The following is a 27611-nucleotide window of genomic DNA, read 5'->3' as shown; positions in this document are numbered from 1 at the left end:
GATTATAGAACAAAATGACAAATGATTGTAGCGCCGCTTGAAAATCATCATTTTTCGGGAAATTTTCTCAAAAAAACGAAATTTCTTTTTTTTCCAAATAAAATTTCTTTCAAAATTTAAAAAAAAATTCGCTTAAATCGATTCAAAAAAATATCATAATCAGTTTTCTTTTGATCAGCGGACAATTTTGTTGAAAGAAAAATCAACATCGAAAACTCGAGCTTTTTTTTTGTTTTGGTTTTGCAAAACCCGAAATAAGTTTTTTCTTTTCAAATTTTTTTTTCAATCATTTTCTAAATCTAATGAATTTAGTTACAAAAATTTACAAAATTCATTACAAAATTAGATGAAAATTTAAATAATAATTTTAATTTCAAATAAAGATCGATTAATCGATGATCGATGGTATCGCGATGATGTTTTTTTTTATTCAATTTAAAGCCGACTATTCCGACACTTCCTGTATTAACATCGATTTCGATGTCTGTCTGCATCATCATTGATGATGATGTTGTTTTTGTTTTGTTGATGATGAGGACGCCACTATCCATGCTACCGAAGCAATATACTTTCTAATTGTTGTGCTGCCACCTTAAAGTTTCCTTTTTGTTCAATGATTTATGCCACTTCTTAAATCATCATCTTTTATGAGAGAGAGTGTGGTAGCATTCTCATTCATTGAAATGGTCCAACGTGTCTTGCGGTCTAAAAAAGAATTTTTTTTTATTTAATTTTTTTTTTCAATATTTTTTTGTTTGGTTAATGCGTTTAATGTTTTAACATTTTCTGGTTTGTTTTGTATGATATATTAATCAGAGGTGAGTCAGGTTTGAAATTTTTTGATTTTGTAAAAGTTTTTTTTATAAAATTTTTGCTTCATTTTATTTCGTTCGATATAGTTTTAATAATAATTTTGCTTGAAACGATTATCGAATTTGATTCGAACGCAAAAAAATCAAAATGCCTGCTCATTTTATCCATCTGGAAAATGCACTTAAACGTGCAAATGGTTCGTAATTAAGTAACATTTTTGAATCCATTTCCTTTATTAATTTTTGTTTATCATTTGTAGAATTTATCGAAGTACAAAATAAACATCGAGCATTGGAAATTTTATGCGATGTATTACATAGTAAAAAACATCGTGTTTGGCAAAAAAAACATGAAGAAATAATGATGAAATATTTGGAATTATGTGTAGAATTGAAACAAAGTTATGTGGCCAAGGAAGGATTATTTCAATATAAAATAATTTGTCAACAAAGTTATATTAGTTCGTTTGAAGAAGTGATTCGAAAATATATACAAATGGCTGAAAAGAAAACGAATGAAGCAAAAGAACAATCACAGGCTAATATATCGGAAATTGATGATCTGGAAAATGCACAAACACCTGAAGATATTCTTATGTCTGCTGTTAGTGTTGAAGGTTCACAAGATCGTAAAGATCGTGTTGTATTGATACCATGGGTAAAATTTCTATGGGAATCATATAGGCAATGTTTGGATATGTTAAAAAATAATAGTAAAACTGAACGTTTGTATCATGATATTGCACATCAGGCATTTGTTTTCTGTATCAAATATAATCGAAAAACTGAATTTCGAAAATTATGCGATAATCTTCATATGCATTTGGATCAATTGAAACGACAACAACTTCAAACACCGCAACAACAAAATGCTATTAATTTAAGTTCACCTGAATCGCAAGCAATGCAATTGGAAACCCGTTTACGACAATTGGATAATGCTATACAATTAGAATTATGGCAAGAAGCATATAAAGCTGCTGATGATATACGAAAATTTAATCTTATGAATTTGACTAAAAAAGGATTGGGAAAACCACAATTAATTGCTAGTTATTATCAAAAATTAGCGCTGGTTTTTTGGAAAGCAAATTCAAATCTTTTTCATGCAACAGCATTGTTTCGTTTATTTCATTTATCAAAAGAATTACGTAAAAATATAACAGCTGATGATATACAAAAAATGGCTTCACGTTTAGTATTGGCAACACTTTCGATTCCAATTCCACCCATACGGCCTGAAATTGATAAATTAGTTGATACAGAAGAAAATGTTATTGAACAACATCATCGTAATTTATCATCATTGTTGGGTATTAGTTCAAAACCACCAACAAGATTTTCATTGGTTAAAGATTTAAAACGTATGGGTGTTTTACAATTTGCTTCACAACCAATACAAGATCTATTTCAATTATTGGAAATTGAATTCAATCCATTAGGTATTTGTGGTCGTGTACAACAGATTATTGATTATATTGAACGTTCAACTGCTGATCCGGAAAAATCTACTGAATATCCGGAATTAAAACAATATATATGGGCATTGAAAGAAGTTACTGTTATTCGTTTGATTCGTGAAATTGCACAAGTATATCGTTCAATTGAATTTAAACGTTTGGCTGAATTATGTCAATTTGTTGATCCAATTTATTTGGAAAAATTGGTTGTAGAATCGGCTCGTCGTCATGATCTTCAAGTACGTATTGATCATCGACGTGGTTGTTATGTTTTCGGTACTGAACTTCGTGTTTCAACTGGTGAAGAATATATTGAAGGTCCATATTTACAATCAATGCCTAATGAACAGATGCGTCGTCAATTAGTATCAATGTATTCATCATTACAAAAAGCAATTCATTTAATTGAACCGGATACTATTAAACAACAACGTGAAGATTTAAAACGACAAATAATGAAACAATATCATTTACGTGCTAATGATGAACATCGTTTAATTTTAAATCGTCAAAATCTTATTGAACAACGTCGTGAAATAATGGAACAAATGGGTATACGACGTGAAAATGAAGAACGTAAACGTATGGAAGAAGAAGAGGCTAAAATACGTGAAGCCGAAATGCAACGTTTGCTTGAAGAAACAAAAGAACGTGAACGTTTGAAACGTGAAAAAGATGAAAAAGAAATTCGTAAACAAATTACTAGAGATGAATTGAAAAAAGTAATGCCAGATTTTGAACTAGATAATTTGGATGATGATGAATTGGCTAAATTACGACCACAAGATTTACATCAAAAACGTGTTGAACAATTGGAAAAAGAACGACGTGAACAGTTGGCTAAACAACGAAAATTGGAACGTAAAGTTGATCATTTTGAACGTGCCAAACGATTGGAAGAGATTCCATTATTAAAACAACAATATGAAGAATGGCGTGTTCAAGATCAAGAATTATGGGCAAAAGCACAAGAATTGAAAATTATTGCCATGAAAGAGGAACGGGAATTAACATTGAAAGAACGTGAACGTTTTGCACGAGTATTGGAAGATAAGAAAGAATTTGAAACTGGTGTTCTTGAAAGTCGTCGTGAAGAATATGAAGAAAAGTTAAGAAATTTTGATCGAATCGTTGAAGAAGAAAGGAAAAAACGTTTAGAAGCACGTCGTCAAAAACGAATCGAAGAACGTCGTGTTGCCTATATGAAAGAAAAACAGGAAAAACATTTGGCTAAAGTTGCTGAAATTCAAAAACGTCGTATGGCCGAAATTGAAGAAAAACTTCGTCAACATTTAGCCCAACCGGCTGGTGGTGAAAACGATAGTGGTAATGAAAATCGAATGCCATTAGCTAGGCCAGCTGTTGTTGGTGCTGCCAAACAATCAGAAGATTCTTCTGATGCATCAAGAGATTGGCGAATTAATCGTCCGATTGAACGTAAAGAACCGCCTGCACCGGCATTTCAATCAAAAGTTCCATCGAATGCTGCTGCTATTGGTGATCGTAATCGTGAACGTGAGCGTGAACCGATGTCGAATAGAGGTCCAAATCGTCCATTTCGACAACCAGCGCCACAATCAGTGGCTGATTCAGCTGATGATTGGCGTTCAGGTGATAAGAAAGTTATTCAGCCTCCACCATTACGTGAAAGTCGTCCGACTTATGGTGGTCGATTTTCGGAAGGTCGTCAACGACCAGAATCACGCGAAGGTCAAGAACCACGCGAACGCGGTGGACCTCAAAATCGACCATATAGTGGTCGAGATTCAGACTCCAGTGTTCGTCGAACTGGTGAACGTCGCGAAGGAGGAGGACGTGGAGGATTTCAACGTACAATGCAACGTCAACAACAATCATCAAATCAAGATGATATTGGTAATTGGCGACAAAAACCACCAATGGATTCAGAACATTCTGGAGCAGCTGCCGATGAAGATGGTGAAGGTGGTTGGATGAAAGTTGATCATGGCCGTGGTAGAGCTGCTGGTGGTGGCGATCGACGTATGCCTGATAATCGTAATCGTTATGCTGGACGTGGTTCACGTGAAGGTGGTCTTCGTAGTGGTGATCATGGTGATGAATCACGTGGTCCGGGTATGTCATCAAGAGCTCCTCCACCATTACCACAACGTCGTTAATCAACATCGAAAATCAGTTGATGATGATCGAATTTAAACAAACATCATTGAATTCTTTTTTTTTCTCAATACATATTCGCTTTAGGCTTTTATTTTTTAAATGAAAAAAAAATTATTATTATTACTATTATAATGAGAAAAAAGAAAATCAATGATGATATACACATTGTTTTTTTCATAAGCATTTTTTTTGTAATCCAAGAAATAAGGTGTTGAATGAAGTTATTTCTTTTTGATTTCCTGAAAACAAACAAACAATCTCTATTATTTTTCATTAAATATTATTTGTCAAAAAAAAACTTGTTTAATAATGATAATAATAATAACTGTCAATGATTTATTCATCCGGAATAGTTTAATAAAATCATAATTTTCTTTTTTTTAATAAAAAAATTATTATTACCAATCTGCGATGATTTTGTTGGTTTGTTTGTTTGTATAAAAAAAATACACATTTGGTTTTATAATTCGGATTTTTTTTTTGATCCTATATCCATGTATTTGGATTCGGTTGTTTTGATCTTGGTATTATGCCTTTACATCGTAATTTTCGTACAGCTTCACGAATATGTTTCGGATGTAATGGTCCTGATTCACCATTTTGTTCCATACAATCTAATGCTTCTTCAACAATTTCACCAACAAATACTTTAGCTATACCAGATACGGCAATAACAACATTTTGTGAAACTGAACATCCAGTTATCTGTTGTACGAGCTAAAATCCCAAAAAAAAACAAAACAAAAATGTAGCAAAAGACAAAAAGAATTTCAAATGATATATTTACTCGTTTGATAGCTGCTTTTGGAAATGCAGCACGACGATACATTTCATAGCGATTTAATTGTTCCTCGGAAAAGTTAGAAACCAACACCCTTTTTTTGGTGATTAGAAATAATTGATAAGAATTGATAAATTGCAACAACAAAAAACAAACATACTGCATTCTTTCTCGTTCTTCTTCTTGTAATTTTTCTTTCAATTGTTTTTGTTCTTGTTTGGATAATGTTGTTGGATCAATATCGGTTAATATTGTACCATTTTTCGGTAATAATGTTAAACCAGTTTTATATTCTAATGAATCTAATTTATCGCATAATAAACGATTATTATCATCATCCATTGATTCATCATCAAAATGATCGGATTGTAAATTTTTCATCATTTCATCATGATCATCATCCATAGATGAATTATCACCATCATCACCATTATTATCATCATTATCATCATCATCACCAGTATGATCTTCTTTATCATCTTGATCATTTTCTTTGTTTAATGATGATGATGATGATGATGGTTTTGATGTATGAATAACATCTGGAAATTGAATCGAAAGAATTGGTTCGTCAAAATCGTCATTTGTCTTGTCTTTTCTTTTATCATCATTTTCAAGTTTTATTATTTTCGTTTCATTTACAGATTTTCTATCTTCTTTGGTTATTTCTTCGGTTGGTTCTTTCGTTTCTTTTATGTTATTATCGGTCACAATATCTTTTATCGGTTCAGAATCATCTTGTTTGGATTCTATTTGTTGATGACAACTTAATTCTTTTACAATATCATCAATAATATCCAATGATTCGATAATTTCTTCATTATTTTTTGATATCTTAATATCATCATTTTGATCATCATATTCCATCGGAAAACAATTAACCGCCAAAAATCAAATTCGATTTTAATTTGAAAATTGGCAACAAAAAAAATAAGATCAAAATAATAGTGCGGCAATTTTAACTCATAAATAAACAAAATGAACCGATTGAGTGAAAATTGAAATTTTTTTATATCATGTGTTCGATTTTGTATTCATTTTGTACAATTTTAAATTTTAAATTTATAATTTTTTTTTCTTTGGTATTAATCAACGCATAATAAACATCAATCTTTTTTTTAAATGGATAAATATGAAATAAAATTAGAAAAAACATTATCCGGCCATATTGAACGTATTTGGTGTGTACGTTGGCATCCAAATGGACGTTGGTTAGCTTCATGTGGTGCTGATCGTACGATTAAAATTTGGTCAAAAGAAGGTGATGAATGGAAATGTCTTTCAACATTAAATGATGGCCATCAACGTACGATTCGTTTTATTGCATGGTCACATGATGGTCGATTTCTAGCATCGGCCAGTTTTGATGGTACCACTTGTATCTGGCATCAAAAAACAAATGAAAATGGTGATGATGATGATAATGAACCAATGGAATGGACAGTAATGGTTTCACTTGAAGGTCATGAAAATGAAGTTAAAGGAGTCGCATGGTCACCTGATGATACATTTCTGGCTACATGTTCACGTGATAAATCTGTTTGGATATGGGAAAAAATTGAAGTTGGTCGTGAAGCTGATTGTGATTTAAATGATCGTCCAAATGAAGAAGCATTTTTTGAATGTTCATCAGTACAAACTGAACATAGTCAAGATGTTAAATGTGTTGTATGGCATCCAAAATTAAATATTTTATCATCAAGTAGTTTTGATAATCAAATTAATCTTTATTGTCAAAATGATGATGATTGGAATTGTTATACACAATTAAATCAACATGAATCGACTGTATGGTCAGTTGCATTCAATCCGGAAGGTACACGTATCGTAAGCGTTAGTGCTGATGAATCGATAAAAATATGGCAACCAAAAAATTATAACGATTTAATTGATGAACCAAAATTAACTGCTAAACGTTATTCTGAACTAACAATTAAATGGACCATAATAGCATCATTAAGTGGTTATCATCATTGGCCAATATATGATGTTCATTGGTCATCGGTTGAAAATTTAATATTAACTGCCGGTGCTGATAATTCATTACGTGTATTTAAACAATTCCAAAATGACCAAAATGATCCATATTCATCGGTTAGATTTCGACAAATTCAATTCAAATCTGAAGCACATGAACAAGATATTAATTCTATTCATTGGAATCCATTAATGAAAAATAATCAATTATTATTTGCTTCTGGTTCGGATGATGGACTTGTTCAATTATGGTTGTTCGAACAACAACAACAACAACAACAAGAATAATTATCTTGTACAGATTTTTGATATTTTTATATAGAAAAAAGAATAATAATTTTATAATAAATGTTGAAATTAAAAATTTTTTTAATTATCCATGAACATTGCATTTAATATATCAACAATTTTGATTATTTTTATGCTTAATAAACATGAACCATTCCGTAAAGAAAAGTCCAGAATAAAACATAGGTAGTTAAGCCACCCATAAAACCATTTGTTAATACATGCCACGGTGATGTAAAATATCGTTGATAATTTGGACCGGCTTTCGACATAATCATAAACCAAAGTATAATAACCATTAATATATAAAATGCAAATCCATATAATGAAGTTAAACCAATAATACCGGCAGTTGAACCGGCCAATGCAGACATCGATGTACGACAATATTCAATCAAATGATTATTATGTGTAATAGCAAATGATGAATAAGCTATTGGTGGACTAGTAATGACATTATTGTTAACAATATTTGAATTTTCTGTTGGATTTTGTAAAGTTGATGATGATGATGATGATGACAATGAATTTGGTGTTGAAGGACGAAGTTTGGAATTTGAAGGTTTAATCTAAAAAAGAAAATGAAATAAGAATAGGGAAAGAAATAAAACTTTATCATCAAATTACCATCTTGGAATATTTCGAATGTTTTTTTTTTTTTGGAAATAAAAAAAGCCGAGATCAAAATGCAACAAAAATAAAAAACTCAAAATCAACAACAGATTGACCAGCCGTAAAGGACGTAATCAAAAAAAAATCTATTTATCAAAATGGCGTAATGAAATAGGCATGTTTTTATCATCATAAAAATAATCAGATTTTTTTTTCCTTGAAAAATTCATGATTCGAAAAAAAACCAGAATTCCTAAATTTCAGAAATTGAATTGAAAAAAAATCATAGGTCTAAGGTCCCACCGGGATTCGAACCCAGATTGCCAGATTGCTTTCAAGGTTAAGCAAGAATTTATTCGAAATGAATAAACATCAAAATGTAAATAATCAGAGTCTGGAGTGATAGCCATTACACCATGGAACCTTAAATATGTTAAAATTCTACTCGAAAATTAATGTTGAACAAATATAATTAATTTTATTTAAATAATGATAACCAAATGAAAAAAGAATTTGATAATTAATTTGTAATTAATTCTTACGTAAACGATATCTACTATGAGCAGTTATAGCGCTAAAAATACTGGATGGTGGTTTTCGATCAAAGAATATATTTTCATCAATACAATGTTCATGACCGGGTAATGGTGTTGAATTGGAAATTTTATTACCATAATCATATCGGGATTTTCGAATCGATGTACCATATTGTATATTATTATTATTATTGGATGGAATTTTCGGTGTTACAAATTCGAACAAATCAATCGGATATTGCTTTTGTACTTTGATTGGTAAATTTTTTAGAGATCTTGCTATCTGAATTGATTGTTGTTGTTGTCGTCGACGTTGTTGTTGTTGTTGTTGTTGTTCATAATATTGAATTCGATTTTTCAATTGATCAATATACTTAGTTTTTTCATTCTCAATTTTTTGTAATTGAATAGCCGATTCTTTCGAATGCGAATAATGATATTTAAATTTTTCTAATAAAAAATGTTCAAAACGTTTAAAACGTTGTATTTGAAATGGATAAATTTTTTGTTGAATATCAATAGAATGTTTACTATCGATAGTAAAATAAATTCGAATCGATTCTTTCAATTCATTGCTCATTCTTATTCGTCTGCAATGTTCTTGTCGACATTTTGGACAGAGAAATTCTGATGATAAATGACAATTATTACAAAGGATATTTTTACACGATGTAAGAAAATATGTTAATTGATTTTTTGTTTCCGGAACGGATTTATAACAGATATCACAAAATATTAGAAAAAAATCCATTATCGTTATCGGATATGACAAGAACCGAAAAAAAATTTTTCACAAGAATTCGAATATTCTGAATCAAAATATGTTTAGCTGTTTCGATCCAACAATCACAAATGTTGAAAATAGTCGATTTTGATGAAAAAAAATTTAAAAAATTTTCATCAAAACAAACAAAACAAAACAAAAATTAATAAAATATTTTATTTAACAAATTAAAATTATCTAATTTTCACAAAATGTTGTTGTGTATACATCGATATATATTTTGAAGTGTTTTTTTTTGGGTTAGGCAAACAATTATAATTAGTCAGATAATCCGCTTAAAATAATACTTTAATCACATTTTTTAAAATAAATAAATTAAAAACTTATTTTTTTAATTTATTATCATCATCATTATTTGTTGTGTGCGTTGTATTTGCTGTAGTTACCATATCTTCATCATGTTGTGGTGGTTTAATTAATTTACAATCAATCATAAATGTAGCCAACATTGGCAAACGCCATTTACCTTTTTGTTTAGGTTTTGGCATACCGAATAATATAAATTTAAATGTACCAACTCTTGGTGGATTTATTGTAAATATTATTTTCAAACCATTATCATCACGTAATATAATATTTCTTGTATCCATTTCCATTGAATCCGAATCATATAATGAATATGTAATTAACATTGTTTCATTTGATTCTAATATTAATCTTCGACGACCACCCCATGTAACAATAATTGGTCCTTTTTGATTAACCAAACGAAGTTTATAATCATAAAATTTTTGTGTTAAACCCCATGGTAATTCATTTAATGGAAATGGTTCTAAATATTTTCTTGCTTTTGTACATTCTAATAATATTGTTATTATTGGATTTAATGGTATTGATAAATCCTGTTGGCTACCTTGCATTTCACGTTCCGGTTTGGCAAATATCTAATTTTTCAAAAAAAAAAAAAAAAAAAAAAATATGAAATTTTCATCGTAAAACAAGACATAAAAATCTTCTTACTTTAAGTAAAAATCTTCCAGATAATGGTGGCTGTACCATAAACGAACCGACTAAACGATCTTCTTTTAATTGACAAAAAACATAATAATTTAATGATGAATTTTCCTGTTCATCAGCTGAATATAATTTATATTTATAACGCATTGGTTCATGGCTACCTATTTTCACTTCAGTCGATATACGAAATTCTAATGGATTCTGTATTTTTGTTCGTATCATAAGATTATATTCGAAAAATAATTCCGTTACTTTTGGTCGGGCATTAAATTCATCCAATGTTATTGATTTATCCAATAGTTGCCATCTGAAAAAACAAAACAAAACAAAACAAATAAAAGAAATTAAAAGAATTAATCAAATCCAAATACCGATCATAATTTTCTTCCATTTCGTTATATGGAAAATGTGTCCAAATCATAACACTCGGGTCGGTTAGAAAATAATGTTCATTAAATTTTGAATGAAATTCTCCTTGAGCATCAATATAACCAGCTGCTAATGTTAAATCAATAAATCTCCATGAATTTAAAACGAATACAGCCGTCCATGATTGAATGGAATCTTTTCCTTGTTTTGGATTGGAAAAAAATTGAATTGAAAACTTTGATTTGAAAACTTAAAAATTTTTACCTGGTTCAAAATGATAACCAGGACGATAATGATAATCACGTACAAAACCATCAATACGTTTTACACGTATACCAATCAAACGACAACAATCGATAAAAAGTCTACAATAATCTTTACTTGTACCTTGTTTTTGTTCAAGTATTTCAACCGATCGGAGATTTTTATCCAACAAATCTAAATTATAACGAATATTTCGAGTAATCCATATGAATAATGCACGTATTTTAAATAAATCATTTTTAGCAAATTTACAAATATATTGTATCAAATCTTGTGTTTGTTGAAAATCTGGTAACATTTCTTCTTCATCTAACATTTTTTGATCAATATCTTTAAACATTAATGATGTTGGTATCATTTCTTGTTTTGAACATAATGGTGAACGTGCAGCATATTCAGGTGATTCATCTGTTAAAATATCATTGGTTGTTTGTAGTGAAACATCACGTTTTTTTACAATATTATCCATCGTAACATTCGATGATTGATTAAATTGTTCCAATGTTTTTTTCTTTCGTATATCATCCAATAAAATGAATATACAATCCTGAACTTTTTGTTTTTTCATTAAATGTTTACTTTTTGAATACCATAATGTTTCGTTGGGATTTTTTCGTTGATTTGTCGATGGTAATTTTGATTTTGAAACATCATCAAATTTGGACAATGTTTTTGTTACAGTATCGATCATTTCTTCGTTTGTTTTGTTATCCAAATCCAAATCATCATCAACATCTAATGTTGATAATAATTTTTTTAAATTTTGTTGATCATCATCATCATCATTATCTGGATTGTTTAAATCCGTTGATTTACAATCAACAATTGCTTTGGTAAGATTTTCACTTAAACGTAATAATTTCTGTTGATCAGTTAATGGTGATAGAAAACAATGATCAATTGAACCGAATTTGGTTTGTGTTGATTGTGTTGATTTTCGTTTGGTTGCCTGTACAGCTACATTGCAAAATCGTTTCGTTGAATGATGGTGATGATTTTCCTGTAGTCGAAGTGAATTGATTGTTTTATGTTTGACCAATAATAATTCATCTTCATCATCATCGTGGACATCGTTATTATTTTGTCCATTATCACCACCACCATTAGTCGATTGATCATTTTTATTGATTGATTCATTAATCAATAATTCATCTAATGCAATGATCATTGCTTCAAATTCATCATCATTCATATTATTCGAATCAGTTTGTGTATATTGACATTTAAAACCACCAATAATATCTAAATCGGTTTGCACTTCACTATGATTAATATTTGTACCATATAAATTTCCATTAATATCATCTGTTGATGAACGATTATTACCAACAAAACGACATGGTAATAAAATACTAATCATATCGAAGCCATTGATCATAATACCACCAGGTCGATTTGATTGATTTGGAATTGGATGATTATCATTCTTATGAATCCATGATTTAGCTGACCAAACTGATTTTAAATGATGAGAATTTTCAGTTGTTGTTCCATTTGTCGATGATGATGATGATAATGGACAATCATCGACTGGAACAATTTGTGCACTTGATGATGATACACCACAGCCCATTATTCATGATTATGATTGATTGATTGATTCTGGATTCTTGATTCTTGATTTTGGTTATTTTTTGTTCCACTATTGCTGTCGAATTGCATTGATGTTTTATGTTTGAAATTATTTTTTGAAATGTAATCTGACTTGGAAAGAAAAAACAAAACCAGAATAATAATTAACGTTTTGTGAAGAAACCATGTTTTGAAAATGAAAAAATTAATTTTGTAAAAATTGTTATAAAATAAATTATAAATGGGAATTATCATTAGTAAAAAAAAGAAAAATAAAAGTTTTTTTTCTATTTAATCTTGCTAAGTGTTTTTTCACTGGAAAAATTCTCAGGTGTATTATGTGAATAGTGGAAAAAAACCCAAAGATTTTTACCCGATCATCATCATCCAATGTCAAAATGGAATTGAAAGATAGAAAAAAATGAATGAATCATCTTCAGTAATGAAATTAAACAAAAAGCAGAAAAAAGATTTCGGATTCGATTCTGTAATTTCATTATTATATTCATTATCATTGAAATTACATTGATTACAATTGACCTTTACATTTAATGATTCATTACGTTAATAATGAAAATAATGGATCATACGTGATCATCGTTATATTATTGATCATCATCATCATTAACATTTTGAAACAAAAACGTGATTAGAATTCAAGGGGTTATTTTATTTCTTTTTTTTTGGACAAAGTCAATGAGAATATCTATGCTGATTTACAAAGTCAATGATAAAAAACAAAACTAATTGATCAATGATAATTCTATTTAATTAATAATATTCTTTACAATGTTATCATTATATTTTTTATAAAATGATATTTATAGCAAAAACAACAGTATTAGTAACAACAGTAGCTATCAATTAAAATGATAATCATTAATGAAAGTAAAATCATATCATTCAACAACAAAAACAACAAAAAACAAAAAACAACTTATTCATGGTCAATCGGTACATTCAATTTCAGCATTTTAGTTATTAAAATGAATGGATTTTTTGAAAGAATTTTACCTTGTTTTTTCTGTTTTTTGCAAACAAAAATTTTTTTAAAAATTCGGCACTAATATTTCAATTGATTGATTGATCATTGATCACTGATCATTGAAACAACAACAACAACACCATCAATATAGGCAAACACAAATGGAAAAATATTATTTAAATCATCGTTTATCATTCGATTTATTTGTTGTTGTTTTTTCAACAAAAACAAAATGAAAAATTCAAATGTAGCATTTTGTCTGTCTGTTTGTTTGTTTGTCTGGCTGGCTGACTGGTGCTAAAAAACTAGAAAATCCATTCTATCATCAAGGTTGACATATAAAAAAAATTCTTTTATTGTCCAACAAAAATATTGTTTTGGGAAATGTGCTAAAACCAAAAAACTGTCAAAGAAATGTAAAAGTATGTCAAAAAAACAGTATGGTTGGCCAACGCACAATTATTCTGAACATTTTTTTCTTTTTCTTCTTCTTGGTTGACTGGATCAAGCAAATCACTGTGAAAAGCACATACAGAATATATTTAGTAGTTGATGGTAGTTGACAGAATTTTTTGTTTGTTGCTGGGAAACACCTGAGATAATTCTACCAAGAAAATACAAAATGCACCTATACATACCGAAAGGGTTTATGTTCTGGACAGTTTTTTTTTGTTTGTTTCTAGTTTAGTTTAGTAAATCATAATACACGTTTATCGGTAGTTTTTTTCAAAAAAAATAATGAAATTGTCCTTCATCATCATCATCTATTTCGTTCGTAATCTTCGTGGACGTATTGTTGTTGTTGTAGTTGATGTTGAAATTGGTCGTTGTCGTCGTCGTAATGGTTCAAAATTTATTGTCGAACTTGTAACCGGATTGAATGTAAATAAAAATGGATCAATTGTTGATGTTGTTATAGGTTGTGTACGTGGTATAAAACGACAACCATCTGGACGTTGTGTACAATGATAAAAATGATTATGTAAATCATAACTACGTGCACGAAATATATCGATAAAACGATTTAATTGAAAACGTCCAAAATTTATATATGAATCTTGTTGTCCAATACGATTAAAATCTAAATCAAAAATCGAAAATATAATCCTAATTTGAAATATTAATCAAATTAAATTCACCATCGATCAATGTTGGAAAAAAATTTATAAATCTATTCAATGTAGTATCTTCTTCACGATAAGTTCCATCCGACCATGGTCTTACACCAACAACATTATTCATTGGATTGGAATTATAACCATTGGGATTATAACCCGAACCATATCCATTATGACCATAACTTGAACCTGAACCATATCCATAACCATTATTATTTGTATCTGGTGTTGGTGATATTGAAGATGATGATGATGATGGTAAATTTGTTGTACTTATTGTAACCGGAATAAAAGGACGACGTGTTCCTGCAGGTCGTGGACTTGGCCGCGGACTTGGTTGCGGTCGAGGCCGTGGACGTGGTTGAGGACGAGGTTGAGGGCGAGGCTGCGGCCGAGGTCGCGGACGTGGTTGTGGAAATGGTAGATCGGTTATTGGAGGTCTTATTGTAGTCGTCGTTGTTGTTGTTGTTGTTATTGGATCCTGTTCAAATCCACCATCATCTACATCGTAATCATCGCCGTCGCCGCCGCCATCGTTGCCATTACCACCATTATTATCATAATCATCACCGCTTCCATTAGTATCAGTGTAATCACCAGTTCCAAAATCATCTTTTTAAAAAAAAATCCTAACATTTTTTCCCGTCATTAGATGGCAGCAGTGAATCTTACCTTGTGCAAAAGATTTGGATAATAATGCTAATATCGTAATGAAAATGAATGTTTTATCGATGAAAAACATTGAAACAAAACAATCTTAAATCAACATGATTCGATCCGTATCAATCGAATATTTTGATAAAAATGATTCAATATTTTCATCTTCGACATCGACGATGATGATGATAACCAATGACAATCGATAATAATCATACACAATGGAAATGGTGAGAACTTTTCATTTTTTTCCTTAATTAAAAACTTTTGTCATCAGTGATGATGATGATAATTATTATTATCATTGATTTTCTCTTGAAGAATTTCGAAATCCTTTTCATAAGATCAGGTAAGATTATTGACAAACCAATTTGGGATAATTAAAGTTTTCGCCATCACTGAATCAACAAGTTTTTGTTTTCATTGATTGAATTTTGGCAAAGGCGTTGTACTCTGTGCCAAAAAAAAACAAACCAAGGCCAAAAAAGGTTGTTGGATTTTCCCAAAAATTAATAATCGAACAAGAAAAAAATTCCTTCGAATTTTTAAATTGAATTTGATGAAAACTTGATGATTTAAACGATTGTTAGCTGCCAATAGGATATTGAGTTCTTTTTCTTGTTTCACTTTTTTTCATTTTAAGTTTTTGGAAAAATAATCAATTTTGAAATTCATGACAAAAACAATCGAAAACGATTATTCTCGTCGTCCTACCAAACATCCACCACTAACACGAGCAAAACACCTACCATCACCACCAACACCACCAAATGATAATAGTGGTAAAATTTCATTTATAAATAGTGATGGTAATTGTTATTGTTATGATGGTTGTAAAATATCACCACCATCAACAAACGATACAAATCAATTGAAGCAAACAAAACGAAAAAAATTTCAAAAAAATGTATATTTTTATCTAACAATCATTGTTGTTATAATGATTAATATTTTATATATACAATTTGTTGCCATAAAGTTAATCGAACCAATTGGTGAATCAATATTGATTATATCGCAAATAATATTCATACAAGTACTACTATATCTATGGGCAACAGCATATACTGATCCAGGAATCATACCGAAAGCAAATGGCTATGAAATAATTGCCGTACAACAAGAAATACGTCGTTTATATTTAACTGATAATTATTTAAATAAAAATCGTAATAAACCAAATGATTCACCCGATAATTCATCATCATATTCAAATCGTTTTGGAAAATTACAAACAACAAATCAAACAATAATAAATCCATTTATGAATATGAAAAAAATGAAAATGATAACAAAACCATTAATTATAAATGATCAAAGATTTAGACAAAAATATTGTTATACATGTCAATTTTTTCGTCCACCACGTTCATCACATTGTTCAGTTTGTAATCGTTGTATTGAACGTTTTGATCATCATTGTCCATGGGTGGGTAATTGTGTTGGACAACGTAATTATCGTTCATTTTATATGTTTTTATTATCATTATCAGCATATGGTATATTTACAAGTGCAAATGAAATTGTTGTCATACTTATTGGTTAGTAGTGTCCCAAAAAATTCTTTTTATTACCTTTTTTTTCAAAACAAAACTTACCTGATTGTTTCTCCTTTTTTTTGTCTTTCATTTTTTTCCCATGTTTTTCCCATGTTTTTTTCAACCTGTAGAACATAAAAAAATTCAATCAATGTGGAAAGTATTTCATCAATCACCAATTGTTATAACATTATTATTATTAAATATATTGATTATTTGGTCAATATTAGGTTTAACTGGTTTTCATACATATCTATTAATTAATAATATGACCACCAATGAAGATATTAAACAAACATTTGTTACTAAACAACAACAACAACAACAATCACAATCATATGATATTGAAATGGTTGAAAATCCATTTAGTGATGGATCAGCTTATGGTAATTGTACAAGAACATTATGTTCATCACGTCCAAAAACATATTTAAAATGAACAACAAAAAAAAAAAAAAAAAATACAAACAAAAAAATAAAATAAACTCATTTTGAAATTATAAAAATGAAATATTTTTATTTAAATTTTATTTACAAACAAACAAACAAACTAAAAAAATTGTATAATACAATGATAATTAGCAAAAAAAATATGACTAAAAAAATTCGATGATTTTGGGTTTCATCTTCTTCCTTTTTTTTGTCAATGCGGTGGTCACTGTCGTTTGTCACACGAAATAAATATACAAAAAAAGAACAAAAGAAAAAAAATTGACCTGTTTAGTTTATATAAGAGTTTGATTGATTGTGTCGTGGCCGTTTGTTCGTTCATTCAAAGAACACAAAAAAAGCCAAAGAATAATGATTTTAAGATATCTTTGGACATTAACAGGGTCACATTATTAGTTAGTGGTAGAAGAAGCAGCAGTATAAAAATGGTAATGTTCATCACAGTTTTAAAATGAAGAAAATAATAAAAAGAAAGAAAATATTCAATGAATGAATATTATTCGCATATTCTTTTGAATGTCAAATCATCATCATTATCCGATTGTTGTCGCTGTGTTTTTATATTCTGAAAGAATTTTTTTTCAAAAGAAATTTCTTTCGTTCGTTCGTTTGTTCTTTGTGGTTGACACAATTCTTATCTTTTTTTGCTGATGTTTTTTCATTATTAAAAATGTTTTTAAGAAGCATGGATATATCACCCGTTGTGTGTGTGTGTATCATCAATATCATAGCACGATACATTGATAGACGGCAAAAAGAAAACTGTCCACCGTTTTGTCATTGTCGAGATCATTTATTTTCTGAATGAAATTTTTCTTTACTTTGCTATTTTTTTTCATTCAATAAAAAATCGGCCTGAATAGTAATGATGATGATGATGATGAAAAGATATTGATGATGGATAATAAAAACAACAACCACCATAATATTGATGATGATAATGGCCTAATTGATGATGATGAATTATTTGATCTTTTTATCATTGAATAATATTGACCACTATCACCATCATCATCTAGGTCACTATTACTATAATCTGTTGCCACTTTACGATTATTATTATTATTTATTATAATCGGATAATGATGATGAGGATGATGTGATGATGGTAATGGTTGTTGTGATGGAACATTCATACGATGATGTTGATGATGAATTGGATTACGATGATTATTATTATTATTATTGTTATTTCGATCAATAATTAATGGATGATAATGACGATTATGACTTGACCATTCAATTTTTGCCTGATTTTTATTCTCATTTGGCTGTTGTTGTTGTTGATTACCATTACTAATGCCACCACCATTATTCGATGATGATGATAATTTAAATTGATCATCCATTTTATGATATTGATGATGTTGATCGGCAGTTAAATTCAATGGTATAGCTGATGGCGATGGCAAAGATGGTGTTGATGATGATGGTGGTAAAATAGTTGAAGATGTCATTGATTCATCTTTATTATTCTGATCATAATGTCGACAACGATTAATCCAATATTGTTGCCGTAATCGTTCAATAGCACCAGTTGCTTTTAATTCACGAATAACTTTATTAAATGATTGAATATAAGGTGAACCTTTCGGCAATGCAATAGCAAACCGACGTGGATACAATGAACGTGTATCATATAACATTGTTAAATTACAATAAATCCCGGTTAAATATTCAGCAAATGTTGATTCAACAATAAATGCATAACGACCAGCATTAACACGTTCAAAACCTTCTTTAGCTGAACGAACTAATGCATCCGGATTACGAAACATCCATTCGAATATTTTTCGGGCAATTGGATCTCGATGTTTTGATAGATGAAAATATGTAGCACCAGTTTTATATGTACCATATGTAAGTAGATCATTTCTTTCATTTGTTGGTAAATCTTGTCTATTATGATTAATTTCATTTAATTGAACTAAATCTTCTAATGTACGTAATCCAACAGCATCATCACGTCGAATAATTGCGGCCAATTGATTTTCCAAAAATGAATCAGTAAAATCAACATAACGTTTACGTACATCAGTTACAGTTAGATCGGCAATAGCAAAATCCGCTCTCTATGAAAATAATCAAAAAATCAAACAAACATAAACGAATTAGAATGATAAAAATTGAACAGAAATCACAAAAAAAAATGTCAAATCAAAACTTACATTACGAAAAACTTCACCAATCATTCCATTAATATTATTACCATTATATTCGGTACCATATTTACCATCGGGTGAAAAATATAAACGATATTCGAAGCCAATTTTTTTCGATATTAAATTCATTAAATCAACAATAAAACCTTCATAACGATCATTAATACGATCAGCATATGGCCAATTCTATAATGATAATGTGTGAAAACGAAAAAATGAAAAACATTAAAATAAATTCAATGCAACAAGTGTATAATCGGGTGTGTGTGTGTTTGAAATTATCAAAGGAATTTTTTCATTCATTTTTCATCTTGTTATCGATTTTTAATTTGATTTTGATTATGTGTGTGTGTGCTGTGTTGATTTTATTGATCGATTTTATTCCGCAAAAAAAACAACCAACCAAATCAACAATTTTCCTATTTAGTTCTCTTTGTTGAAAGAATCGAACGACACACACACGCAAAACGCGAATATTTTATTGCTTTTTTTCCCTAGCCAAATTTGGTTTAAATCGGACAGGCTCGGGTCACACTCATTCATTCGTTTGTGTGTCTTTGATTTGAATGAAAACATTTAGGGGTCACGGTCTTTATGTTGATCAAAGTTAGCGTGTCAGCGAAAACAAAAAAATTAGCCGAAAAAATGTTTGTTTGTGTGATTGAACCAAATAAACAAAAAACTAAATTCGAATTATGGTGTTAGAAATGTTTATGAAAAATTCTTTCCCTTACTCGCTTGTTTCACACACCATTATCATATAAACAATAATAAATTTGATGATTGGTGGTGGTGTGTACGATGACCATTACCATCATCAAAAAGATAAAAACCATGTTATTATATTAGAATAAAATGGTGGTTTGTTTATTGTTATCGTTTGTTTGTTTGTTGTTATTGGTTTGGTTTGCATCTTTAACAACAAAATTGGTCTATGAATGTTTGTTTGTTTGTTTGTATTTCAAAGTTTTATGGCCATCAATCGATGGATTTATTCAATGTTTTTTCTTTTTGTTGTTGTTCTTTTCTGGTTGTTGAACGAGAAAAATTATTACATTCGGAATCTTTTTGATGATTCCTGAAATTAAAGTAGGAAAAAAAATCATATGCAAATTCTTAAGCATTTTCAAGAAAATCCGACAAAACAAGCAAAAAAACAAAACAAAAATTTGCATTTTATGATCGAAAAATAAAAAAATGATTTGACCATTCCAATTATACCATCACTGACTATAGACTAATTTTAATTTTAATGATAAAATTATTTAAAAATATTTCAACGAAAAAAAATGACCATAACTTATATAGTTGAGTGAGGTTAGGTTGATGACTATATGACCATAACTTATGGTTGAGTGAGGTTAGGTTGATGACTATATGACCATAACTTATGGTTGAGTGAGGTTAGGTTGATGACTATATGACTATGACTAATAGTTCAGTGAGGTTAGGTTGATGACAATGACGTTATTTTTTTCATTGATTCATCAAAAGTCAAAATATCAAATCATCACCATCACCATTCATTACCACCCAAATAAATTGGATAATGAATGATTTTTTATCAAACTTCTTGTTCTTCAAACCGGAACAAAAATTTCGTGATCAAAACAATTTCGCAAAAAAAAATTTGCGATGACACGCGATTTCAAATTTATTGATCAAATAATTTATTGCAAATCAAATTGCGATTTGAATTGTTCAACAAGAAGGAAAAAAAGAGAAGGACATTCAACGAAAAATGAATGCATAGGAATTGAATATTTTTGAATGCAAGTCCTAATAACTATTGATTATATCGAAAGAAAAAATCTTAATCATCATCAAATCATCAAATGGTGAATAATAATAATAATTTAAACGCACCCATAATACACACTTGAAAAATACAAAAAACAATAATCAAACGAAAAATATTCATTGAATTCACTAATAATAATAATAATAAAAAGTTTGATTTTGAATGATTGGTTATTGTTTTTTGTTTTGTTTTCATTTGCACGCAAATTTCGAAATGATTCAATGATTTTTCAGTCAATCAATTAATTAATTACAGTTGGCGTTTTTTTTTGTTGAAAATTGTCATTAATAATTTTCATGGAAATTCATAATGATTACAGTGACCTATAGATCTTTTTTTGTTTTGTTTTTTTTGCCAATTTAGGAAATGGATTTTTGTTTTTTGTTTTTGTAAAATTCGTTTGTTTTTTAGCAAACAAAGCAGAAAACTTACCCGAAATGTTACACCTCTTAATAGTGGAAAATTTGGTTTTGCATCCACGATAAATTGTTGTTGATTAACGATAATACCGAGCATTGTGATGATGATCAATTTGATCATTCGATGCTGATGATCACTTATCGACGACATGATTATTGTGTGTTGGGTTTTCTTTCATGTAAAATAAACAAAAATTGGATCGAAAAAAAATTCACTTTAAATAGTTTGATGATAAAATTGAAATAATAATAAAAAAACCGGATTGAAAAAAACAATAAAATCTTTTTCATTCATTCATTCATTCAATCAATCAATGATTTAGCCAGGTAAGAACATTATACACACATAAAACAATCACTTGATGATGATCAATCAAAAACCGAAAAAAAAAGTTAAATGGAATTGAATTAAAGTTATCATTTTTTTTTGTTTCCACTGGAAAGATGCTAAAAAAATATTTTCAATCAAACAATGTTGAAAACAACAATGTGTATATATTTTATCAATTTCACATTTAATAATAGCATCAACAACAACAGCACACAGGTATTCAACAGGTGGTCTTTGTAAAAAAAGAATCGATGTCGTCGTTATTAGGTTAAATTCGTTTAAGCATCTTTCACAATTTTATTGTTTGTCGAATGTCGTTTAAGGGGAAAAAAATTTTTGAAAACAGCAGAAAAACATTCCAAACAAACAATTTTTTGACAACATATGATGTGTGTGTGCGTATGATACATTTATATATTTGGAACGATGATGATGAATAATAATAATCAACATAAATATGGCAGATTTTAAGGCGTTGGTGATGGTTGTTGTTGTGGATTTCTTTTTCATTCGAAATTTACATTGGAAATCATTAAAAAAGAGATCGAGGATTTTGACGATTTTGATGTGGTGTGTTGATTTGAATCAGAAAAAAAATCAGTAAAATGCAAAACGACCAAATGAAATGATAGGATCGAAACCTTATGTCTTTAAATGGACAACAACAACGATTATTTGGAGATGGAAAAAATCGAAAAAATGTTGAACAGACGATGTTTAAATATAAAATTTTTGTTTTCAATTTATCAAACTGGATTTCTTCTCTTTTTCAATCTTTTTTTAAAAACATATCATTTCTTTGATCAATTATTTGGTGGTGGGAAGAAGAAACAAATCACATTCAATTTATGGTTTTAAAACGTTTGTGTTCCGTTCGATACGGCAAACAAATTTTAAATGAAACATTGATCGTTTTCTCATCATCATGGCCAGTCGACGATATTATCATCTGAATTGATAGATGGACACACAAGGTAGAAGCATAGGATAATGTTGGCCATCAAAAATCATGATCACCAAATCAAACTAAACGACCGTCTGTTCAACTGTTTGTAAAAATTGATATCCAACGATGGATATGTGAATAAAGCAAGCAAGCAAACAAGCCCATGCAACAAAAAGTCAAACAAACATTGAATGAATGAAAAAAACATTCAAACTAACTAAAGTAATAGATAGAATCACCTACGCGAAAAATTATTTCATTTCATTTTTTCATCAAATCTGACAAATCATTGTGTGTGAGAGAATGGCAGAGAGAGAGGCAGTCGGAGAAAGAAAACTAAAATGAGAAAAGGAAACTGGTATTTGTCAGTCATTCATTCAAGTCATTCAATCATTACATATAGCCAAAACAATATTGGTCTAAACATGGGGTCCTCATAATGGAATTTTTCGTTTTTTGTTCTTTACCTAGCTGGCCTTTTTTTTACCAAACTGTCTGCCGGGTTCAATGTAAATATGATATTGCCATTGAGATTTTCAAGCTTGATTTGATTTACTTGAAAAAAAACTTGAAAATCCAATAATTTCGATAACAGATGACTGATATGATTTTTGTTTGAAGATTTTTGTTTGACATGTTTACTAAAAAGAAAATGACAAGACTAAATACCCACCACCACTACCACCCACTTCAATTTGTAAAAAAAAATGTTTGATTAGTGAAATGATGATTTTGAACAAATGGAACAACACTTGTGGTCGATGATGAACATCGAAATCACCAAATGATGATGACAAGTGTTGATCTTTTCAAGAAAATCCAATTTAAAGAAGCCAAAATAATGATGAAGCCACACCAAGATATCGAAGCACTTGAAATTTTTTTCTTATTTAAAATTCATTTTGGGTGAATTGAAGAGAGGAAAAGAAATCAAATAAATCCTACACACAAAAAAAAAGATTTTCATTTTTGGATATTTTTTTCGGTTATCATTTTCGGTTGGATAAGATTTTTCCTGAAAAAGAAAGAAAAACGACGATAATGGAAGAAAAAATGATGGTCGATGGATGAACATTATTATCATTGTCGGCACATTATGATTATCATCATCATTTTTTATGATGATTTTTGTTCACCACAATCACAACCACACAATGTTTGTATTTGTTGATGTTATTGACCATTGAATTTTAGAAAAATTTCATTTATTCAATACACATACCTATCCATTATCATTTTAAACAAACGAACGAAACAAAACAAACCAGAGGGAAAAAAATCTTTAATTTTCCTTGATGCATTTTTTTGAATATTTTATGAAAAACACCAATCAAACACACACACACACACACAAACGATTATTATTATCAAAAAAACACCTGTGAAGATTTTTCATTTATGTTTTTTGATTATTTTGCAGGTTTTCCAACCAAATCAACAGGTATTCTGTATTTTTTAAAAGGATTTTAAAAAGAAGTTTTGAATATGATTTTCATTTGAAATTTTTTTTTAATCAGTTCAAAAAAGCAGCATTCAAAAAACAGCAAAAACAAAAATCGTAAATTTTCTCGTCTGATAAGCTTCTGTGTTGATTTGAAATGATGGTGGCTGATGGATTGAAGTTGAAAATTTTCAATTAGTTTTTTTTGTTGTTTTGTTTTTTGATAAAAATCTTTCGCGAACAAAAAATGATGAAATGAAAAACATTCAAAATCGAGCAGATTCGGATTGTTGTTTTTTTTTTGATCCGGAAAAACTTCAATTTTCAGATTTTTGAACCGAGTCTGCTCAATTCGAATGTTTTTTTTTGTTCGAATGCGAAAAAAGGAAAAGTGATTACCATCACAATCGATAGTATCGATAGTATCTCTTTGGTATTATCATTTCAATTGAAACAAGGTGTAGACAACACCAACCAACCAACCGACCAAACAATCAATTGATGGAAAAGTAGATCAAATGAATAGATTATCATCATTTTATCCATGTAAGTTTATTGTTGTTGAAAACCTACACCTTTTTTTCTTATTATTATCATTTACAAGCATCTATATAGGATGATGATTGAAAAAAAAGAACATCCAAACCGTGTATTGAATGCCGGATATTTTTCCCTATTTATAGTCAAAATAATGATTGTTCAATGAATGAGAAAATATGAATAAAAAGTCATCATTTTGGTATCCGAGATTAAGATTCTCTATTGATATGAATAAAAAAATGAAAGAAAAGATCTGTTCTGTTGTTTCTGAGGAATAAAAATAACGGTAACATCGAACGAGTCATTCATCGAATCGAACAACAACAAAAGTTTTCTGTTTTGAAAATTGATTTTTTCAACAAAAAAAAAAATTTCAAAATTAAGAAGAAAAACTTACTTAAATCTCGAAAGATTGTAAGACTGAAACCGATTATTATTTCGTTGTTGTTTTGGTATAACCGAAATTTTCCTACCGATTATTATCATCATCATTGAACATTCGAAATGGACCTGATAATTATTGTTGTTTTATTAATCAATTGGCAAAACAAGGTAGTCCTTCACTAAGTAAGGAAGAAAAACGAAACGAAAATCCTTCCTAATCGTCATCATCAATTTTCTCAATCACACAATTTGGATTTTGAGAAGGAAAAAAATTTTTCCCCGTTTTTTTTCGTTTCAAAAAAATAATATTCGATGGATTTTATAATGGATTTTTTTCATTGAAAAAATTTTCGAAAAAAGGAACCAATTTTTTTTTGGCCAATTTTTATCGTAAGAGACGACGACAACGACGACGATGATAATGATACGCCCAAAATCCGAATTGGATAATCATCACGGAAATAACAAACTTATGTCATCATCATTCGAAGTTGATCTTTGATCTTTTTTAAAAGAAAATTTTTAATTCCCGATTCGGTAAATAATTTGATGATGGTGAAAAAAAAGAATTCCAATGATCAATCATTGATCCTGACAAATTATTTGATGGCAAACAACAACAACAAATAAATCCGAATCCAATCGAATTCAGAAGAAAATCGAAAATCGGATTAAAAATTTTCTCGGTCAAAATCAATACAGGAAAATTTTTTTTTCTTTGTTCGTTTCGCATATGTTTTCTGCCATTCATTCATTCATTCATTCGATTTGATTACCATTTAATTTTTTCTTTTCTTTTCTTTTCTTTTCGAATAGATCCTGATAATCAATCATCAAATCTAAATGGTGATTGTTGATCATCCACATCCAAATCATCGTAGTGAAATATTAAACAACACAGCATCCCAATGATATATAATTCTTGTCATTTTTAGCCAACAACAATGATAATAATCGACGACCCACGTTCAAAATAGACACATTCATACATACACCACATGCCAAACATAACAATAGAATAGATTTTTTTTAAGGTTAGGTCTGGTACAAATGCCATATCCATTCATTCGATTCAGTGCAAAGATGTTTAAAGTTTTTTTTTGTTGTTCAAATCGAAGAAATGAAAAGAAAAGAAAGGTAGACACAATAAGATAATAATCAAGGGCAATCAAAAAATATAACAAAATTGGTTCAAATTTTCTTTTTCTTTTTCTTTCTTTTCAGGTAAAGTACCCATATACCAATTGGTAAGAAGAAAAGAAAAGGTAAAATCGTTTTCATTGCTCTTTTTTGAATGGGTCAAATTAACCTTTGATCTTTGAAATTTTTTTTCTTTTTTTTTTGAAAAATTACCTATGTGTAGGGTACGATTGTTTTTCTGTTGTTGTTGTTTTGTTGTTATGATTAAGATCTACAACAACAACAACAACAACAAAAACGGAACAATATTGCCCATTTAGTTTAGTTGGTTTCAATCAAATCAAAAATTTGTTTTCTACCTTTGATGGCTAAATATTTCTTTCTTTTCAAACAGAAAACACAGACAACAAAAAACATTCGATTGAAAATTACCGAAGTAAGCAAGCAAGTAAAGAAAAATGGCCAAAACAGCGATCCTTTTTCGCTCTCTTTCGTTCGTTCATTCAATGAAGACGAAGAAGAAGAAGAAAAACTTGAACTAAAAATGATAATCATATGGTTTCTTTACAAGTGAACCTTACCCTAAGGACCATTATTATTATTATTGCATTCTTCAACCAAATATAGTCGAAATAGTTTGTACATTTGTTTGGTCTTTATTATCATTTTTTGGTGTGTCATTTTCTTTTTCCAATTCATCATACATCATGTATGGAAAAAAAATTATTATCGATTAAAATTTCAATGTTTGGTTGGTTGTTTGGTTGATGTTTGATGATGATAAAAACTAGAACACCAACCAACCAACTAAAATATCGTCTAAGTGAAAATTCTCAAGACCTTACTCGATGATGATGATGATGATGATGATGGTGGGCAAAACATTATCACTTTTAATGGTCGAAAGTAGAGTAAAGAAATTTTCAAGAATCCGCTTCGAAATGATGATGATGATGACCAACCGGTGAGGGTGGGTCACACCTATGTTTTGGCTTTCTTATCGACCATTATCATTATCATCATCGTTTGAATGAAAGAAAAAAACATTGAAAAATGATGATGATGATGGTTCATATATGGAGGTCAACGTTTAACATAAACACACACAGAGAAAGCCCGTATATATTCATAATACGGATGCGTTGGTG

General features: G+C 29.4%; 7 protein-coding genes and 1 long non-coding RNA gene across 23 annotated transcripts; 4 read left to right on the top strand and 4 right to left on the bottom strand.

Moving 5' to 3' along the window:
- Positions 1–660: 660 nt before the first annotated feature.
- LOC113792096 (eukaryotic translation initiation factor 3 subunit A-like) lies at positions 661–4502 on the top strand. The gene is made up of 3 exons (XM_027341982.2): positions 661–818; positions 900–1009; positions 1073–4502. Exons 2-3 carry the CDS (start codon positions 961–963, stop codon positions 4408–4410), a joined length of 3387 nt encoding a protein of 1128 aa, XP_027197783.2. The 5' UTR covers positions 661–818; positions 900–960; the 3' UTR covers positions 4411–4502.
- Positions 4503–4723: 221 nt separating this feature from the next.
- On the bottom strand, positions 4724–6149 carry Taf11 (TATA-box binding protein associated factor 11). Its single transcript, XM_027342007.2, has 3 exons — positions 5353–6149; positions 5199–5286; positions 4724–5128 (listed from the first exon to the last, which is right to left on the bottom strand). Exons 1-3 carry the CDS (start codon positions 6057–6059, stop codon positions 4898–4900), a joined length of 1026 nt encoding a protein of 341 aa, XP_027197808.1. The 5' UTR covers positions 6060–6149; the 3' UTR covers positions 4724–4897.
- A 34-nt stretch (positions 6150–6183) lies between these two features.
- Ciao1 (cytosolic iron-sulfur assembly component 1) lies at positions 6184–7547 on the top strand. Its single transcript, XM_027341996.2, has one exon. It carries the CDS (start codon positions 6315–6317, stop codon positions 7455–7457), a length of 1143 nt encoding a protein of 380 aa, XP_027197797.2. The 5' UTR covers positions 6184–6314; the 3' UTR covers positions 7458–7547.
- Positions 7548–7910: 363 nt separating this feature from the next.
- LOC113792121 (uncharacterized) lies at positions 7911–9569 on the bottom strand. Of its 2 annotated transcripts, none has more exons than XM_075823005.1 (2): positions 8612–9568; positions 7911–8026 (listed from the first exon to the last, which is right to left on the bottom strand). In XM_075823005.1, the coding sequence occupies exons 1-2, from the start codon at positions 9354–9356 to the stop codon at positions 8022–8024; spliced, it is 750 nt and encodes a 249-aa protein (XP_075679120.1). In that variant the 5' UTR covers positions 9357–9568; the 3' UTR covers positions 7911–8021. The 2 variants fall into 2 exon arrangements, with proteins under 2 accessions (XP_075679120.1, XP_075679119.1); XM_075823004.1 differs by lacking the exon at positions 7911–8026 and adding an exon at positions 8203–8510 and having other exon boundaries at positions 8612–9569.
- Positions 9570–9659: 90 nt separating this feature from the next.
- On the bottom strand, positions 9660–14275 carry LOC113798724 (uncharacterized). 5 transcript variants are annotated; one of them, XM_027349301.2, is made up of 5 exons: positions 14175–14275; positions 10980–12683; positions 10718–10916; positions 10350–10653; positions 9660–10273 (listed from the first exon to the last, which is right to left on the bottom strand). In XM_027349301.2, the coding sequence occupies exons 2-5, from the start codon at positions 12550–12552 to the stop codon at positions 9713–9715; spliced, it is 2637 nt and encodes an 878-aa protein (XP_027205102.1). In that variant the 5' UTR covers positions 12553–12683; positions 14175–14275; the 3' UTR covers positions 9660–9712. The 5 variants fall into 5 exon arrangements, with proteins under 5 accessions (XP_027205102.1, XP_075679106.1, XP_075679108.1 ...); XM_075822991.1 differs by lacking the exon at positions 14175–14275 and adding an exon at positions 13566–13853; XM_075822993.1 differs by lacking the exon at positions 14175–14275 and adding an exon at positions 13566–13853 and having other exon boundaries at positions 10980–12679.
- Positions 14276–14285: 10 nt separating this feature from the next.
- LOC113798735 (palmitoyltransferase ZDHHC9-like) lies at positions 14286–17354 on the top strand. Of its 5 annotated transcripts, none has more exons than XM_075823003.1 (3): positions 14286–15541; positions 16291–16852; positions 16981–17354. In XM_075823003.1, exons 1-3 carry the CDS (start codon positions 15533–15535, stop codon positions 17286–17288), a joined length of 879 nt encoding a protein of 292 aa, XP_075679118.1. In that variant the 5' UTR covers positions 14286–15532; the 3' UTR covers positions 17289–17354. The 5 variants fall into 5 exon arrangements, with proteins under 5 accessions (XP_075679118.1, XP_075679116.1, XP_075679117.1 ...); XM_075823001.1 differs by having other exon boundaries at positions 15955–16852; positions 16981–17343; XM_075823002.1 differs by lacking the exon at positions 14286–15541 and adding an exon at positions 15639–15660 and having other exon boundaries at positions 15955–16852; positions 16981–17344.
- LOC113789611 (putative glutamate receptor) lies at positions 17347–27527 on the bottom strand. Of its 5 annotated transcripts, XM_075822995.1 has the most exons (4): positions 27045–27527; positions 21695–21853; positions 19468–19647; positions 17347–19371 (listed from the first exon to the last, which is right to left on the bottom strand). In XM_075822995.1, exons 1-4 carry the CDS (start codon positions 27054–27056, stop codon positions 18139–18141), a joined length of 1584 nt encoding a protein of 527 aa, XP_075679110.1. In that variant the 5' UTR covers positions 27057–27527; the 3' UTR covers positions 17347–18138. The 5 variants fall into 5 exon arrangements, with proteins under 5 accessions (XP_075679110.1, XP_075679111.1, XP_075679114.1 ...); XM_075822996.1 differs by lacking the exon at positions 21695–21853 and having other exon boundaries at positions 27045–27525; XM_075822999.1 differs by lacking the exons at positions 21695–21853; positions 27045–27527 and adding an exon at positions 20196–20476.
- Positions 24673–27110, top strand: LOC142645780 (uncharacterized). Of its 3 annotated transcripts, XR_012846839.1 has the most exons (5): positions 24673–24945; positions 25015–25860; positions 26140–26460; positions 26548–26588; positions 26858–27110. It is a non-coding gene; the product is annotated as an uncharacterized LOC142645780 (long non-coding RNA). The 3 variants fall into 3 exon arrangements; XR_012846838.1 differs by having other exon boundaries at positions 25015–26460; XR_012846840.1 differs by lacking the exon at positions 26548–26588 and having other exon boundaries at positions 25015–26460.
- Positions 27528–27611: the final 84 nt, after the last annotated feature.

Source organism: Dermatophagoides pteronyssinus, unplaced genomic scaffold (genome assembly GCF_027571235.1).
Source record: "Dermatophagoides pteronyssinus isolate colony J.1.1.1.1 unplaced genomic scaffold, Derpt_VIB-CSIC_2022.12 sq0022, whole genome shotgun sequence".
Lineage (NCBI taxonomy): Eukaryota > Metazoa > Arthropoda > Arachnida > Sarcoptiformes > Pyroglyphidae > Dermatophagoides > Dermatophagoides pteronyssinus.
The sequence above is the reverse complement of the archived record's forward strand: the minus strand, read 5'-3'. Positions and strand labels throughout refer to the sequence as shown.